This window comes from Primulina huaijiensis, chloroplast, assembly GCF_012295235.1.
Source record: "Primulina huaijiensis chloroplast, complete genome".
Taxonomy (NCBI): Eukaryota; Viridiplantae; Streptophyta; class Magnoliopsida; order Lamiales; family Gesneriaceae; genus Primulina; species Primulina huaijiensis.
In genome coordinates this window covers 110,001-127,500 of record NC_036413.1, presented here as the reverse complement: position 1 = coordinate 127,500, position 17,500 = coordinate 110,001, and the positions used below count along the sequence as shown (strand labels likewise).

The following is a 17,500-nucleotide window of genomic DNA, read 5'->3' as shown; positions in this document are numbered from 1 at the left end:
CTTGGGTTTATATCAATAAACAAAGAGGGAAAAATTTAAACAACGAATTTATAAATAGAATTGAAGCCTTAGATAGAAAATATCTTTCTTTGAATATACTCGAAACAAGGACTCGATTGTGTAACGATGAGTCTACAAAAGAATACTTATCCAAAGGGTATGATCCCTTTTTGAACGGATCATATCGGAGAACAATTCACAAAAGTCCTTCAATCCTAAAAAAAACTTCGATAGAGAATTTCTTAAATCAATTTGGGATAAACCGAATTCACGGTATCCTTCTTCTCGATACTTCTTCCCTAGAAGTTGAACAGAAAATGAATAGATTTGCTAAAAAATCATTATTAACAGAAATTGTTGATTTCTTAACTTTCATCAGTAAAATAGATTCAGAAAAAAAAACAAAAAATTTGAACTATTTTAATTTTGTAAATAAGGATGCTAATCATCAAAAAATTCGTAGAAAATCAATTAAAATAAAAGAAATCATTAAAAAAGTCCCTCGATGCACATACAAATTAATCACGGATTTGGAACAACAATCAGGAGAACATCAAGAAGACGTTCCAGTAGATCATCAAATTCGCTCAAGAAAAGCGAAAGGTGTAGTAATATTTACTGGTAACAAGCAAGAAACTGATCCTAATACTAATAAGGATATTAATACACCCGATCAAACAGACCAAGTAGCTTTGTTGCAATATTCACAACAATCAGATTTTCGACGAGGTATAATCAAAGGTTCTATGCGGGCTCAAAGGCGTAAAATAGTAATTTGGAAATTGTTTCAAGCAAACGCGCATGCCCCTCTTTTTTTGAACAGAATGAAAAAATCCCCTCTTTTTTCTTTTGATATCTCCGGGTTTATTAAACAAATTTTTAAAAATTGGGTAGGAAAAAGGAAAGTATTCAAAATTGTAGAATATACAGAAGAGCAAACAAAAAGAAAAGAAAAAAACGAGGAGAACAAAAGAAAGGAGAAAGTACGAATAGAGATAGCAGAGGCCTGGGATGCCACACTATTGACGCAAGTAATAAGAGGTTGCATGTTAGTAACTCAATCCATTTTTAGAAAATATATTCTATTTCCTTTATTGATAATCGCGAAAAATATTGGACGTATATTCCTATTGCAACTTCCTGAATGGTCTGAGGATTTACAGGACTGGAATAGAGAGATATATGTTAAATGTACTCATAATGGTGTTCCATTATCAGAAACAGAATTTCCGAAAAATTGGTTGATAGACGGTATTCAGATAAAAATATTATTTCCTTTCTGTCTAAAACCTTGGCACAAATCGAAACTACGATACTCTCAGAACAATTTAATGAAAACGAAAAAAGAAAAAGATGATTTTTGTTTTTTAACAGTTTGGGGAATAGAGGCTGAATTTCCTTTTGGTTCACCCCGAAAGCGGCCTTCCTTTTTTAAACCAATTTTCAAGGAATTCAAAAAAAAAATTGGAAAATTAAAAAAGAAGCATTTTCTAGTTCGAATAGTTTTCAAAGGAAAAACAAAATCACTTCGAAAAGTTTCAAAAGAAACAAAAAAATGGATTATAATTATAAAAAGTGTCAGTTTTATAAAAAAAAAAATAAAAAAACTTTCAAAAGTAAATCCAATTCTATTATTTCAATTAAGAGAAGTATATGAATCGAGTGAAAATAAAGGAGAAAAAGATTCCATAATCAGCAATCAAAAAATTAACAAACCCGTTAGTAAAATTGGATCTACCAATTGGTCAAATTCTTCATTGACAGAAAAAAAGATGAAGGATCTGACTGATACAACAAGTAAAATTCGAAATCAAACAGAAAGAATTAGAAAAGAGAAGAAAAAAGTCACTACAAGAATAAATATAAATAATATTAGTCCTAACAAAATAAGTTATAATGCTAAAAGATTAGCAAAATGGAAAATATTAAAAAGAAGAAATGCTCGATTAATCTCTAAATTATCCCCCCTTTTTAACTTCTTGATTGAAAGAATATACACATATATGTTTTTATCTATCATTAATATTCCCAGAATGAATATAGAACTTTTTCTTACATCAACAAAAAAAATTATTGAGAAATTCATTTACAATAATGAAAGAAAGCAAGAAAATATTAATAAAAAAAATAAAAATCCAATTCCGTTTCTATCAACTATAAAAAAGCCACTTGATAGTATTAGTAAAAAAAATTCACATTATTTTTATGACTTATCCTACATGTCACAAGCATATGTATTTTACAAATTATCAAAAATCCAAGTTAGTAACTCGTCTAAATTAAGATCTATTCTTGAATATCAAGGAATCCGTTTTTTTCTTAAGCCTGAAATAAAGGATTCTTGTGAAATAGAAGAGATGTTTCATTCGAAATTAGGAGTTTCGAGTTATAAAATGAATCAATGGAAAGGATGGTTGAAAGGCTGTAATCACTACGATTTATCTCAGATGAGATGGTCTAGATTAATATCAGAAAAGTGGCGAAATAGAGTTCGCCACTGTCGTATGACGAAAAAGGAAAATTTAAACAAACGGCATTCATATGAAAAAAACGAATTAATTGATTCCAAAAAACAACAAAAAATTGAAGTCTATTCATTAGTGAATAAATCGAATAAAAAAGATAATTTTCAAAAATACCATATATATGATCTTTTATCATATAAATTTTTAAATTATGATTATGAAAATAAAACAGAATGCTTTTTTTCTAGATTTCCGTTTCAAGGAAATAATAACCAAGAGATTTCTTATAACACACATAAAGACACCCTTTTTGATATGCTGAAGAGTATTTATATCAATAATTTTCTAGGAAAGGTAGATATTCTACCTATGGAAAAAACTGCGGATAGAAAATATTTTGATTGGAAAATTATCAATTTTTCTCTTATACAAAGGGTAGATGTTGAAACCTGGATCGCGATCGATATTAATATAAATCAAGATACTCCGATTGGTACTAATAATTCTCAAATAATTAATAAAAAAGATCTTTTTTATCTTATTATTCCAGAAATCAATCCAACAAACTCCCACAAAGTATTTTTTGATTGGATGGGAATGAATGAAAAAATGTTAAAGCATCCCATATTGAATCTTGAACTTTGGTTCTTCCCAGAATTTGTGGTACTTTATAATGCATATAAAACAAAACCTTGGTTTATACCAAGTAAATTACTTCTTTTAAATTTGAATAGAAATAAAAAAAGTAGTGAAAATAAAAAGATCAATGAAAAGCAAAAAAGAAGTTTTTTGATACCATCGACTAAAAATCATCGAAATCAAGAACAAAAAGAATCCACAGGCCGAAGATACCTTTGCTCTCTTCTTTCACAAGAAAAAGACATTGAAGAAAATTATGAAAGATCAGACATGAAAAAAGGGAAAAAGCAAAAACAATACAAAAGTAACACAGAAGTAGAACTAGATTTATTCCTGAAACGTTATTTGCTTTTTCAATTGAGATGGGACGATACTTTGAATCAAAAAATGATCAATAATATCAAGGTATATTGTCTCCTCCTTAGACTGAGAGATCCAAGAAAAATTATTATATCCTCAATTCAAAAGAGAGAAATGAGTTTGGATATAATGTTGATTCAGAAGAGTTTAACTCCTACAGAATTGATGAAAAAGGGAGTATTGATTATAGACCCCATTCATTTGCTTGGAAACGACGATGGACAATTGATTATGTATCAAATCATAGGTATTTCCTTATTTCAAAAGAGTAAGCACCAAAGTAATCAAAAATACCAAGAACAAAGATATGTTTCTAAGAATAATTTTTATGAAGCTAGTTCACCACATCAAAGAATAACTGAAACTAGGCACAAAGCTCATTTAGATTTGCCTGTTCCTGAAAATATTTTATCGTTTAGATGTCGTAGAAAATTGAGAATTCTGATTTCTTTCAATTCAAAGAGTAGGAATGGTGTAGATAGAAATTCAGTATTTTGGAACGAGAAGAATGTAAAAAACAGCAACCAAGTTTCGTCTGATAATAAACATCTGGATAGAAAGAAAAAGAAATTAATTAAATTAAAGCTTTTTCTTTGGCCTAATTATCGATTAGAAGATTTAGCTTGTATGAATCGTTCTTGGTTTGATACCAATAATGGCAGTCATTTTTGTATATTAAGGATAGAGATGTATCCACGAATTTTTAATTCGTGAATAATACACTTTTTCACTATTTTCACTATAATGCTTACTATATACTTATATACTTACTATATGCTTATAGAGTATATGAAAGCAACCAAATACACACATCACATGTCTTACATTTCATTCGAATAGCTAATACGAAATTTGTCTCAATTAGATCGCAAAAGAAATCAACAGAACCTACTTCATTTTCGGTCTAAATTCTTCGATACGAAAAAGTACCAATCCTTTTCTATCCTCTATCTAAATCCAATTTGAAATTGGTTGGATTGATTTGACTTCAGAAAATTTAGGAGTTCATAAATTGTATATACCACATTAAAATGAATGGCATTATTATTACTGATCAGTAAAATCCATATCTGTAAAAAAAGGGAGCAAAGGCATTTTTTATGGTCAAAAATTCATTCATTTCGATTATTTCTCAAAAAGAAAACGAAGAAAACAGAGGGTCTGTTGAATTTCAAGTATTCAGTTTCACCACTAAAATAAGGAGACTTACTTCACATTTGGAATTGCACAAAAAGGACTCTTCATCTCAGAGAGGTTTGCGAAAAATTTTGGGAAAACGTCAACGGCTGCTGGCTTATTTGTCAAAAAAGCATATAGGGCGTTATAAAGAATTAATCGGTGAGTTGGGTATTCGAGAAATAAAAACTCGTTAATTTGAAGTGTGATACCATTTAAACTTATTCATTTCCATTTTGATGAACTTCTTTTTACTTTCAGAAACGCACGGAAGAATGACTCGAGAAAAAAAAACTTATGATTGCATCAACTACAAGAAAAGACCTCATGATAGTCAATATGGGCCCTCACCACCCATCAATGCATGGTGTTCTTCGACTGATAGTTACTCTCGACGGTGAAGATGTTATTGACTGTGAACCAATATTGGGTTATTTACATAGAGGGATGGAGAAAATTGCGGAAAATCGAACAATTATACAATATTTGCCTTATGTAACGCGTTGGGATTATTTAGCTACTATGTTCACAGAAGCAATAACTGTAAATGGACCGGAACAGCTAGGTAATATTCAAGTACCTCAAAGGGCTAGCTATATCAGAGCTATTATGTTGGAATTGAGTCGTATCGCTTCCCATTTGTTATGGCTTGGCCCTTTTATGGCAGATATTGGGGCACAGACTCCTTTCTTCTATATTTTTCGAGAACGAGAATTGATATATGACCTATTCGAAGCTTCCACCGGTATGCGCATGATGCATAATTATTTTCGTATCGGAGGAGTAGCTGCTGATCTACCTCATGGCTGGATAGATAAATGTTTGGATTTTTGCAATTATTTTTTAACCAGGGTTGCTGAATATCAAAAGCTTATTACACGGAATCCTATTTTTTTAGAACGAGTTGAAGGCGTAGGCATTATTGGCGCAGAAGAAGCACTAAATTGGGGTTTATCAGGATCAATGCTACGAGCTTCCGGAATACAATGGGATCTTCGTAAAGTTGATCGTTATGAGTGTTACGATGAATTTGATTGGGAGGTTCAATGGCAAAAAGAAGGGGATTCATTAGCGCGGTATTTAGTACGAATCAGTGAAATGACAGAATCCATAAAAATTATTCAACAGGCCCTGGAAGGAATTCCAGGGGGACCCTATGAGAATTTAGAAACCCGACGCTTTGATAGAATAAAAAACCCTGAATGGAATGATTTTCAATATCGATTTATTAGTAAAAAACCTTCTCCAACTTTTGAATTGTCGAAACAAGAACTTTATGTAAGAGTTGAAGCACCAAAAGGCGAATTGGGAATTTTTATGATAGGAGATCGGAGTGTTTTTCCTTGGAGATGGAAAATTCGACCACCGGGTTTTATCAACTTGCAAATTCTTCCTCAGTTAGTTAAAAGAATGAAATTGGCTGATATTATGACGATACTAGGTAGCATAGATATCATTATGGGAGAAGTTGATCGTTGAAATGATAATTGATACAACTGAACTACAAACTATCAATTCTTTTTCCAGATTGGAATCCTTAAAAGAGGTCTATAGGATCATATGGATGCTTGTCCCTATTTTTACTCTTGTATTAGGAATCACACTAGGTGTACTAGTAATTGTTTGGTTAGAAAGAGAAATATCTGCAGGAATACAACAACGTATTGGACCTGAATACGCTGGGCCTTTAGGAATTCTTCAAGCTCTAGCAGATGGTACAAAACTACTTTTCAAAGAGAATCTTCTTCCATCTAGAGGCGATACTCGTTTATTCAGTATCGGGCCATCCATAGCGGTCATATCTATTTTACTAAGTTATTCAGTAATTCCTTTTAGCTATCGACTTATTCTCGCTGATCTTAGTATTGGTGTTTTTTTATGGATCGCCGTTTCAAGCCTTGCTCCCGTTGGACTTCTTATGTCGGGATATGGATCAAATAATAAATATTCCTTTTTAGGTGGATTAAGGGCTGCTGCTCAATCAATTAGTTATGAAATACCATTAACTCTATGTGTATTATCAATATCTCTACGTGTGATTCAGTGAGACATAAAAATTCCCCTATTTCTTTTATTTCTAGCAAGAAAGTGAAATGAACTGAATATCTATTTTATATTTTTTTATTCATCATTGGGGTTGATAAAATAAACCAGATAGTTATATGAGTGAAATAAAACGGCTTAAAGATTTGCTGTTAAAGGAATTCAATCTCATTTCCTATGTACAAGAATTAAGTGAAAGTAAAGACATAAGCAGTCGAGACTGTTTACCCCAAGATTAGTTGATTAGTCATCATGACTTGAAGCGGGTTCAAAAGATCAACTTATGGGGTTTTTACCATCTATTAACATAGCGATTGCCCCAATGGGAGATTCAAACAAAATGAGTGGATGGTTAGGAAGACCAAGATACACAAAGGATTAATAATAGAGATTAGATTCTGGAAATTATCCAATAGGATATTTCTTTATAGAAAAGGAATTTTAGTTCGGGCTTTAAGTTGGTAGAAATGATTAAGAAGTACCCCCCACAATTTCGATCTAGAGTATGTTCCTATCCACCGATTAAGTGAATAACTATCAAGAACGAAGAAATCTTTTACTTTGGATAACGTCCCCCTTTTTTTTTTAGAAAGGAGAATAGGAACGAAATAAAATAGAAAGACTAGAATTGCAAAAAGAGATCTTTTTTTTTTTTATTCATACCTATATTTTATTTATTTAGAAAGATAGAATTCTTATTATGAAATGCAATCGCTAATTCTTTTTCGTAATCGAAAATGATAGGTTGAGATATCTATGTGATATTCGTCTAAAAAGCCTTTTTTTATTCAAGGATAAAGTTTTTAATCAACAAAGAAAAATGAAAATTATTAAAAGATGAGATCAATTCAGAAGCACTTTATTTATTCGAAATCTAGCAGACAGAATTTCATTGGTCTAATTCGAAACCTTAGAATAAGCGTTTGACTCTCGATCGATCTTATAACCACAAAAAAATAATGTAGAAAGGTCCTTATTTGTGACCTATGAGGAGCCGTATGAGGTGAAAATCTCATGTACGATTCTGTAATAGCGACAGGAGCAGTGATGTTAGCGTCGACTATGATTATCTAATAGTTCAAGTACAGTTGATATAGTTGAAGCGCAGTCAAAATATGGTTTTTGGGGGTGGAATTTGTGGCGACAACCTATAGGGTTTATAGTTTTTCTAATTTCTTCTCTAGCCGAGTGTGAGAGATTACCCTTTGATTTACCAGAAGCAGAAGAAGAATTAGTAGCAGGTTATCAAACCGAATATTCAGGTATAAAATTTGGTTTATTTTACGTTACTTCATATCTAAATCTACTTGTTTCTTCATTATTTGTAACAGTTCTTTACTTTGGGGGTTGGAATCTTTCTATTCCATACATATTCGTTCCTGAGCTTTTTGACATTAAAAAAAAAAGTAAGGTTTTTGGAACAATAATCGATATCTTTATTACATTAGCTAAAACTTATTTGTTCTTGTTCATTTCTATTGCAACAAGATGGACTTTACCGAGACTGAGAATAGACCAACTTTTAAATCTTGGATGGAAATTTCTTTTACCTATTTCGCTAGGTAATTTATTATTAACAACTTCGTCCCAACTTCTTTCACTGTAAAAGAATTCCCTATTCACAAATTATCTGAAACAAGAGAAAGAAACAACTATAAATTTAGTTATAGATATTCGATATGTTCCCTATGTTAATTGAGTTCTTAAATTCTAGTCAACAAACACTACGAGCTGCCAGGTACATTGGTCAAGGTTTCATGATTACCTTGTCCCACGCGAATCGTTTACCTGTAACTATTCAATACCCCTACGAAAAATTGATCACATCAGAACGTTTCCGAGGCCGAATCCACTTTGAATTTGATAAATGCATTGCTTGTGAAGTATGTGTTCGCGTATGTCCTATAGATTTACCTGTTGTTGATTGGAAATTGGAATCTGATATTCGAAAGAAACGATTACTTAATTACAGTATTGATTTTGGAATCTGTATATTTTGTGGTAATTGCGTTGAGTATTGTCCAACAAATTGTTTATCAATGACTGAAGAATATGAGCTTTCCACTTACGATCGTCATGAATTGAATTATAATCAAATTGCTTTAGGTCGGTTACCGGTGTCAATAATTGACGATTATACAATTCGAACAATTTCTTCGAATTCACCTCAAATCAAAAATGTATAAAATCGTTATTCAAAAAACATTCCTTTAGATTCAAAAGTGATTTTTTCTTGAATTAGGGAATGAGGTTTTTGCTTGGTCAATAGAAATGAGCGATTACTTGGCGATAATTGTGGTTTAATTTGAATTGAAAGTCAATTTATATTCGAATATGATTTCAATAGTTTGAAATTCTGGTTTCGATAATATAGTAGCCCCATAACTGTATCTACATCAACCCACACCACCCCCATTCAAATTTCAGTCAATTAAGATTAAGAAGTATCCTGATAACCTCCTCTTTCCTGGTCAGGTCAATAAAGTCATGAAATATTTCGATTTCTTTTTTTTCTAAAAAATAAAATGGATTTACCTGCACCAATACATGATTTTATTTTAGTCGTTTTGGGATCGGGTCTTATATTAGGAAGTCTGGGAGTAGTATTACTTCCGAATCCAATTTATTCGGCCTTTTCATTGGGATTGGTTCTTTTTTGTATATCCTTATTCTATATTCTATCGAATTCGTATTTTGTAGCTGCTGCGCAGCTTCTTATTTATGTAGGAGCTATAAATGTTTTAATCATTTTTGCTGTGATGTTCATGAATGGGTCAGAATATTACAAAGATTTTTCTCTTTGGACCGTTGGGGATGGAGTTACTTCAATGGTTTGTACAAGTCTTTTTATTTCACTAATTACTACTATTCCAGATACGTCGTGGTATGGGATCATTTGGACTACAAAATCAAACCAGATTCTAGAGCAAGATTTGATAAGTAATAGTCAACAAATTGGAATTCATTTATCAACAGATTTTTTTCTTCCATTTGAACTCATTTCAATAATTCTTTTAGTTGCTTTAATAGGTGCAATTGTTATAGCTCGTCAATAATAAATCTTTAAAACGAAGAATTCAAATAGAATCAACGAAAAAGGAATGTTATAATACCTTTAGTTCCTATCTAAAATAGAAATCCTTTTTTCTATCGATCTATTACTAATATATTCCCTTGTTTCCTACTTGTTGGAATCGAATCGATTGAATTATTGTTCAGATTGAAAGGAATCAAGATTGATAAGGAGTTGGTTAATGATGCTGGAACATGTACTTGTTTTGAGTGCCTATTTATTTTCTATTGGTATTTATGGATTGATCACAAGTCGGAATATGGTTAGAGCCCTTATGTGTCTTGAACTTATATTAAATTCAGTTAATATAAATTTTGTAACATTTTCTGATATTTTTGATAATCGTCAATTAATAGGAGACATTTTCTCAATTTTTGTTATAGCTATTGCAGCCGCTGAAGCAGCTATTGGACCTGCTATTATTTCATCAATTTATCGTAACAGAAAATCAACTCGTATTAACCAATCAAATTTGTTGAATAAATAGTATTAATCATATAAATCAAAATTCGAATAGTCATAAATTAATTCAAATTAGCAGGTTTGATAGGTCAAGTATGATCATGGTTGCAAAAAAAGAAGAAATCAAAGTATTTTGGCCCTAGCTCCTAAATCAATTCGGAAGTAGATTGATTCTGATCACTCATTGATTCGTCCGGTATCTAAATATAGGATCCACTTCTCAGTTAGTTTACTAGATCGAAATCTTATGATGTTCAAAACTGTCTAGATACAATGTCACATTCAGTAAAGATTTATGATACATGTATAGGATGTACTCAATGTGTTCGAGCGTGCCCCACTGATGTATTAGAAATGATACCCTGGGACGGATGTAAAGCTAAACAAATCGCTTCTGCTCCAAGGACCGAAGACTGTGTTGGTTGTAAGCGATGTGAATCTGCCTGTCCGACCGATTTCTTGAGTGTTCGAGTTTATTTATCGCAAGAAACAACTCGTAGTATGGGTCTAGCTTATTGATACGTTCCATAAAACTCTCCTTGAATTCATCTTTTTTTTACCGACAAAATCCGTGCTCAAAATTTTTATTTGATTTTGAGCACGGATTTTTCTGGCCAAAATGTATCTTGTCTTTACCACGAATCATTTTCCTTTATTAACAATAATTGTAGTTTTGCCAATATCTGCAGGTTCATTAATTTTCTTTCTTCCACATATAGGAAATCGACTAATCCGTTGGTATACTACATGCATATGTATTTTAGAACTTCTTCTAACGACTTATGCATTCTGTTATCATTTTCAATTGGATGATCCATTAATCCAACTAGTGCAGGATTTCCAATGGATCGCTTTTTTTGATTTTCATTGGAGATTAGGAATAGATGGACTTTCTATAGGACCTATTTTACTGACGGGATTCATCACGACTTTAGCTACTTTAGCGGCTCGGCCTGTTACTCGAGATTCTCGATTATTTCATTTTCTGATGTTAGCAATGTACAGTGGGCAAATAGGATTATTTTCTTCTCGGGACCTTTTACTTTTTTTCCTGATGTGGGAGTTAGAATTAATTCCCGTTTATCTACTTGTATCCATGTGGGGAGGAAAAAAACGTCTGTACTCAGCTACAAAATTTATTTTGTATACAGCGGGTGGTTCCGTTTTTCTTTTAATGGGAGTTCTGGGTATCGGTTTATATGGTTCTAATGAACCAACACTTAATTTTGAAATATTAGCTAATCAGCCCTATCCTGTGGGCTTGGAAATACTATTATATATTGGATTTTTTATTGCTTTTGCTGTCAAATTGCCAATCATACCCCTACATACATGGTTACCAGATACCCATGGAGAAGCACATTATAGTACTTGTATGCTTCTAGCCGGAATCTTATTAAAAATGGGAGCGTATGGATTAGTTCGAATCAATATGGAATTATTTCCTCATGCTCATTCTATATTTTCTCCTTGGTTGATGATAGTAGGTGCAATGCAAATAATCTATGCAGCTTCAACATCTCTGGGTCAACGGAATTTAAAAAAAAGAATAGCTTATTCCTCTGTATCACATATGGGTTTCATAATTATAGGAATTAGTTCTATCACTGATATGGGGCTCAACGGAGCCCTTTTACAAATAATCTCTCATGGATTTATTGGTGCTGCACTCTTTTTCTTGGCCGGAACTACTTATGATAGAATACGTCTTGTGTATCTTGACGAAATGGGTGGAATAGCTATCCCAATGCCAAAAATATTCACGATGTTCAGTAGCTTTTCGATGGCCTCCCTTGCATTACCAGGTATGAGTGGTTTTATTGCCGAATTAATAGTATTTTTTGGACTACTTACTAGTCCAAAATATTTTTTAATGACAAAACTACTAATTACTTTTGTAATGGCAATTGGAATCATATTAACTCCTATTTATTTATTATCTATGTTACGCCAGATGTTCTATGGATACAAGATATTTAATGTACCAACCTATTATTTTTTTGATTCTGGACCGCGAGAGTTATTTATTTTGATCTCTATTTTTTTACCCGTACTAGGTATTGGTATGTATCCTGATTTTGTTCTTTCACTATCAGTTGAAAAGGTTGAAGTTATTCTATCTAATTCTTTTTATGGATAGTTTTGATGAATAAAAAAGAAAAAAAAATATTATTTTTTTATGTTCGTTGTACAATGAAAAAAAGAGGGTTTTTTTTCTTCTCTTAGGTTAAGTAAAAAAAATAAATTTGAACAGGTGAGAACCTTGTGAATCACTACACTATTAAATTCACAGAGTTCTCACCTGTTCACACAAAGTTTTTTTTATCTGATATGTGTTGTCCACTTTTCTATTCCTATTCATCATAACCCCTTAAAATTAATTGTGTTTAATTCAATTATATGTTAATGTAAATAAACCATAACTATGTAGTCCTATTCCTAATAGATTTATCCCAAAATAGCATATCCAAATTATAAGAAATCCAATAGACGCCACAATTGCTGAATTGGTACCCTGCAATTTTATATTTGTTCGAGTATGTAAATAAATCGCGAATACGATCCAAGTAATAAAAGCCCAAGTTTCTTTTGGATCCCAACTCCAATAAGATCCCCATGCTTCGTTAGCCCATACTGCTCCAGAAAGAATTCCTATGGTTAAAAAGATAAATCCTAGACTAATAACCCGATAACTCCAATAATCCAATTGTTGAATCAATTGGGACCTGTAATAATTAAAAAGAGAAGTATTTTTGAAAATCGTACTTCGTTCGTTTATGTATTCGATTTCACCAAAGAAAAAGGAACTATTGAAATTTAAAAAACGATTACTCGTAGAAAAAAACTTTTTAGTTTTTCTAACTGTAATGACTATAAGTGATACTGATAATAATGATCCACATAAAAGGGCAGCGTAGCCTAATATCATCGTACTTACGTGCATTATTAACCACTCAGATTGAAGAGCTGGTACTAATACTGTGGATTTGTGTATTTCAGTTAAAAGACCTGAAGTAGCAAAGCCTTGGGTAAAAATAGCACTTGGGCCAATTATTGTGCTTATAATATTTTTATTTTTTTTGAAATACGGAACTATATGAATAAGGGAAAAACTCCAGGAAAGGAAAATTAATGATTCATATAAATCACTTAGTGGAAAATGTTCCGAATAAATCCAACGAGTAACTAATAATCCTGTTATAGAGAACAAATTCATTATCATGCCCTTTTCGGATGAATCATATAATTTTACGATTTCATCGACTAAAAAAGTTATCAAATGAATTATAAGTACAATTGAAACGAGCGAAAAAGAAATATGAGTTAATATATGCTCTAAGGTTGAAAATATCATAAGATTATAGGAGTCCTTTAATTATAAAATCCATATGGAGGGTTGGATTCATTATAGGATCTATTTACTTTTTTTAGGAGATGACATGCCGCCACTCGGACTCGAACCGAGATGCTCTAGCACTGCTTCCTAAGAGCAGCGTGTCTACCAATTTCACCATAGCGGCTTATCTTGAACTCATAATAGTCTATGAATAAGCAATCGTCTAGATTTAAGAATTCGATTGGTTGCAATATTTTTTAGGAAAGATTCAAATTGATGAATAAAAATTTCTTTAACATAGGTATTTGAAGGTTCATTATTTTAGTTTAGAGTCTTCATTTTGATTTCGTGCATCTTATTTTATACTCTCGTCAACTTGAATTCGTGCAAAATTCAAAAATCCTACTATCAATTCAATTAAGGGAGATTTTTGTTTTAATGAACTATTTCAAAATTGAGTTGCTCTCAAAAATCGAAAACAAAAAATGCAGTTTATCAATGAATATTGATAAAAACAAATCCATTTTGAATCATTCACAATTGACACATTATTTATCCAGAATAATTTCAATAAGTATTTTTGAATGGATTCATCACAAGAGATATTAGGGCGGTTTATATAGGAATTTCGAGGAAATCAAAAAATAAGAAAGTTACACAAAAGGGTTTAGAATTTTAGTTTCCATTATTTTAGTAACGAAAGCTATTCGCTCTTCTATAGATATAGAAGATATAGAGAAAGTTAATATATAGAAAAAAAACTTATATTATTGGAAGAAATAGGTTGATGGGGAAGATAATACTTCCCACCTTGAAAATGAAAAGATATACTAAAAAAATCGAGTATCTTGTGTTTTTTTGTTAATAAAAAGTATTCTTTTTTTTCGAATTTGGTAAAAGAGTTTTTTATATATTCTAGATTCTCAAAGCGGCGAGAATTCCATTTTATATTGATTAACTCCGATAGGGAATGGAAATCGATAATTTTATTTTTGAAATGAAATCAGTCAATTTTTCGAGTCAGCCCGATTCAGATTATTTCAACGTTTTACTATTTATTTTATTTGTTTGTCGCACAAAAAAACTTTTTGAATTCCCGGTAGAAAGAGATTTCCCTAAGGAAAACGCTTTTAACGATGCACAATACCCATTCCTTTTCCAAACATTTTTTCGAATACGCTTTTTTGATACAGAAGTACGTTTTTTTGGAACTGCCATTGAAATTAAAATTAAGAGATTACTCATTGGTATAGCTGGATGTGAAAGACATCTATTGTTCAAAATAAATATACGTTTTCCTAATTCTATTCTTCCTAATTCATTATAGATTTATTTTCTTTTTAAATAATATTTTTTTTATAAAAAAAAGAATAGGTATAGGTGAACGATATGGAAAAATTGTATAAAATATTACTAAAAAAAATAGAAAATAAAAAAGAAGAATATTCTTTCTTTATTTTTCAAATGAGTTTTTCCAATCCATAAAAAAATAGTTTTATCGCTTGGTGTTTTTCTTTCATATTCTTCGCGATTCAAATCTATATTTCCAAAATCTGTTGTGGCATAGAAATGGAATTGCTTGAACTTAATAAAATGAAAGAATCAAAAATTACATAACATGACATAAAATGAAAATACCTCAAGAAAGGTTTAAGATGAGAACCCAACTTTCTGTTTATAAAAAAAACTTTATTTCTATAAACTTGTCAAACAAGGGAAAATACGCCGAATTTTACTTGAATTTTTCAATTCGAAAGAGAATAATTATAAATCTTTTTCTTTCATTTGACCAATTGTAACTTCTTGATTTGACTATTTGAAGTAGTTAACATAAACTCCAAAAAAAATAAGTAAAAAGAAATAAAAATGAAAAAATCTATACGACTTAAGTTAGTATATATCTTAATTTTTTATTGATTCCTTTGAAAAGAGGTAAGATCCGGTGAATCGGAAACAATACAATAAATATTAATTACACGAATACACGAATTTAAAAACTTTTTTTATGGAACAGACCTATCAATCTGCATGGATCATACCTTTCCTTCCACTTCCAGCTCCTATGTTAATAGGAATGGGACTTATTCTTTTTCCGACAGCAACAAAAGATCTTCGTCGTATGTGGGCCTTTACGAGTATTTTATTGTTAAGTATAGTCATGATTTTTTCAACTAATCTGTCTATTCAGTTAATAAATAGCAGTTCTATCTATCAATATGTATGGTCTTGGACTCTCGATAATGATTTTTCTTTAGAATTTGGATACTTTATCGATCCACTTACTTCTATTATGTCAATGTTAATCACTACTGTTGTAATTATGGTTCTTATTTATAGTGATAATTATATGGCTTACGATCAAGGATATTTGAGGTTTTTTGCTTATATGGGTTTTTTCAGTATTTCTATGTTGGGATTAGTTACTAGTTCGAATTTGATACAAATTTATATTTTTTGGGAATTGGTTGGAATGTCTTCCTATCTATTAATAGGGTTTTGGTTTACACGACCGCTTGCGGCAAATGCTTGTCAAAAAGCGTTTGTAACTAATCGTGTAGGGGATTTTGGTTTATTACTAGGAATTTTAGGTTTTTATTGGATAACAGGTAGTTTTGAATTTCGGGATTTATTCGAAATATTCAATAACTTTTTTTATAATAATGAAGTCAATTCTCCATTTCTTACGTTGTGTGCTGCTCTATTATTTGCCGGTGCAGTTGCTAAATCTGCACAATTTCCTCTTCATGTATGGTTACCTGATGCTATGGAGGGACCTACTCCTATTTCAGCTCTCATACATGCTGCTACTATGGTAGCAGCGGGTATTTTTCTTGTAGCTCGCCTTCTTCCTCTTTTCATAGTTATACCTTATATAATGAATTTTATCTCGTTGATAGGCATAATAACAGTATTTTTAGGAGCTAGTTTAGCTCTTGCTCAAAAAGATATTAAGAGAGGTTTGGCCTATTCGACAATGTCTCAATTGGGTTATATGATGTTAGCTCTAGGAATGGGGTCTTATCGAAGTGCTTTATTTCATTTGATTACTCATGCTTATTCCAAAGCACTATTATTTTTGGGGTCAGGATCCGTTATTCATTCCATGGAAACTATTGTTGGATATTCTCCGGATAAAAGTCATAATATGGTTATTATGGGTGGTTTAACAAAACATGTACCCATTACCAAGATCTCTTTTTTATTCGGTACACTTTCTCTTTGTGGTATTCCCCCTCTTGCTTGTTTTTGGTCAAAAGATGAAATTCTTAATGATAGTTCGTTGTATTCTCCGATTTTATCAATAATAGCTTGGTCCACAGCAGCATTAACCGCATTTTATATGTTTCGGATCTATTTACTTACTTTTGAAGGGCATTTTAACAGTAATTTTGAAAATTACTGTACCAATAAAAACACCGTTTTATATTCCATATCTTTATGGGGTAAAGAAGGGTCTTCAAAAAGTATTAATAACAATTTTCATTTAGTACGAATGACTAATAATCAAAGTCTTTCTTTTTTTTCGAAAAAAACATATCGAAGTGATGAAAACGTAAGAAAAAAAACTAAGGGACGACCTATTGCTATTGTTAATGTTGATAATAAAAAGTCTTATTCCTATCCTTATGAATCCGAGAATACTATGTTATTTCCTTTAATTGTATTAGTATTATTTACTTTGTTTGTTGGATTTCTAGGAATTTCGTTTAATCAAGAACGAAGAGATTTGGATATTTTAACCAAATGGTTATCTCCATCTATCAACCTTTTACATCAAAAGACAAACGATTCAATAGATTGGTATGAATTTTTGAAAGATGCAATCTTTTCAGTCAGTATAGCTTTTTTCGGAATATTTCTAGCATCTTTTTTATATAAACCCATTTATTCCTCTTTCCAAAATTTCGACTTAATCAATTCATTTGTTAAAACAGGTGCTAAGAG

General features: G+C 31.3%; 12 protein-coding genes and 1 non-coding gene across 13 annotated transcripts in view; 10 read left to right on the top strand and 3 right to left on the bottom strand. All coding sequences in view use genetic code 11, as the record gives it.

Annotated features, from left to right (window-relative positions):
• The window catches only part of ycf1 (hypothetical chloroplast RF19), a 5,415-nt gene extending 1,237 nt beyond the window's left edge, over positions 1–4,178 (top strand). Inside the window, exon 1 of the mRNA in view lies at positions 1–4,178. This exon is cut by the window's left edge and continues 1,237 nt beyond it. Within this exon, the coding sequence (YP_009445303.1) occupies positions 1–4,178 (4,178 nt within the window).
• Positions 4,179–4,564: 386 nt separating this feature from the next.
• rps15 (ribosomal protein S15) lies at positions 4,565–4,837 on the top strand. The gene has a single exon. It carries the CDS (start codon positions 4,565–4,567, stop codon positions 4,835–4,837), a length of 273 nt encoding a protein of 90 aa, YP_009445302.1.
• A 100-nt stretch (positions 4,838–4,937) lies between these two features.
• Positions 4,938–6,119, top strand: ndhH (NADH-plastoquinone oxidoreductase subunit 7). The gene has a single exon. The coding sequence runs from the start codon at positions 4,938–4,940 to the stop codon at positions 6,117–6,119; it is 1,182 nt and encodes a 393-aa protein (YP_009445301.1).
• A 1-nt stretch (position 6,120) lies between these two features.
• Positions 6,121–8,289, top strand: ndhA (NADH-plastoquinone oxidoreductase subunit 1). Its single transcript has 2 exons — positions 6,121–6,672; positions 7,750–8,289. The coding sequence occupies exons 1-2, from the start codon at positions 6,121–6,123 to the stop codon at positions 8,287–8,289; spliced, it is 1,092 nt and encodes a 363-aa protein (YP_009445300.1).
• Positions 8,290–8,362: 73 nt separating this feature from the next.
• Positions 8,363–8,869, top strand: ndhI (NADH-plastoquinone oxidoreductase subunit I). Its single transcript has one exon. The coding sequence runs from the start codon at positions 8,363–8,365 to the stop codon at positions 8,867–8,869; it is 507 nt and encodes a 168-aa protein (YP_009445299.1).
• Positions 8,870–9,208: 339 nt separating this feature from the next.
• ndhG (NADH-plastoquinone oxidoreductase subunit 6) lies at positions 9,209–9,739 on the top strand. The gene has a single exon. It carries the CDS (start codon positions 9,209–9,211, stop codon positions 9,737–9,739), a length of 531 nt encoding a protein of 176 aa, YP_009445298.1.
• Positions 9,740–9,937: 198 nt separating this feature from the next.
• Positions 9,938–10,243, top strand: ndhE (NADH-plastoquinone oxidoreductase subunit 4L). The gene has a single exon. It carries the CDS (start codon positions 9,938–9,940, stop codon positions 10,241–10,243), a length of 306 nt encoding a protein of 101 aa, YP_009445297.1.
• A 248-nt stretch (positions 10,244–10,491) lies between these two features.
• Positions 10,492–10,737, top strand: psaC (photosystem I subunit VII). The gene has a single exon. It carries the CDS (start codon positions 10,492–10,494, stop codon positions 10,735–10,737), a length of 246 nt encoding a protein of 81 aa, YP_009445296.1.
• A 100-nt stretch (positions 10,738–10,837) lies between these two features.
• ndhD (NADH-plastoquinone oxidoreductase subunit 4) lies at positions 10,838–12,358 on the top strand. Its single transcript has one exon. The coding sequence runs from the start codon at positions 10,838–10,840 to the stop codon at positions 12,356–12,358; it is 1,521 nt and encodes a 506-aa protein (YP_009445295.1).
• Positions 12,359–12,610: 252 nt separating this feature from the next.
• ccsA (cytochrome c heme attachment protein) lies at positions 12,611–13,573 on the bottom strand. The gene has a single exon. It carries the CDS (start codon positions 13,571–13,573, stop codon positions 12,611–12,613), a length of 963 nt encoding a protein of 320 aa, YP_009445294.1.
• Positions 13,574–13,659: 86 nt separating this feature from the next.
• On the bottom strand, positions 13,660–13,739 carry trnL-UAG. Its single transcript has one exon. It is a non-coding gene; the product is annotated as a tRNA-Leu (tRNA).
• Positions 13,740–14,590: 851 nt separating this feature from the next.
• On the bottom strand, positions 14,591–14,773 carry rpl32 (ribosomal protein L32). The gene has a single exon. The coding sequence runs from the start codon at positions 14,771–14,773 to the stop codon at positions 14,591–14,593; it is 183 nt and encodes a 60-aa protein (YP_009445293.1).
• A 787-nt stretch (positions 14,774–15,560) lies between these two features.
• ndhF (NADH-plastoquinone oxidoreductase subunit 5) overlaps positions 15,561–17,500 on the top strand; it is a 2,265-nt gene continuing 325 nt past the window's right edge. Inside the window, exon 1 of the mRNA in view lies at positions 15,561–17,500. This exon is cut by the window's right edge and continues 325 nt beyond it. Within this exon, the coding sequence (YP_009445292.1) occupies positions 15,561–17,500 (1,940 nt within the window).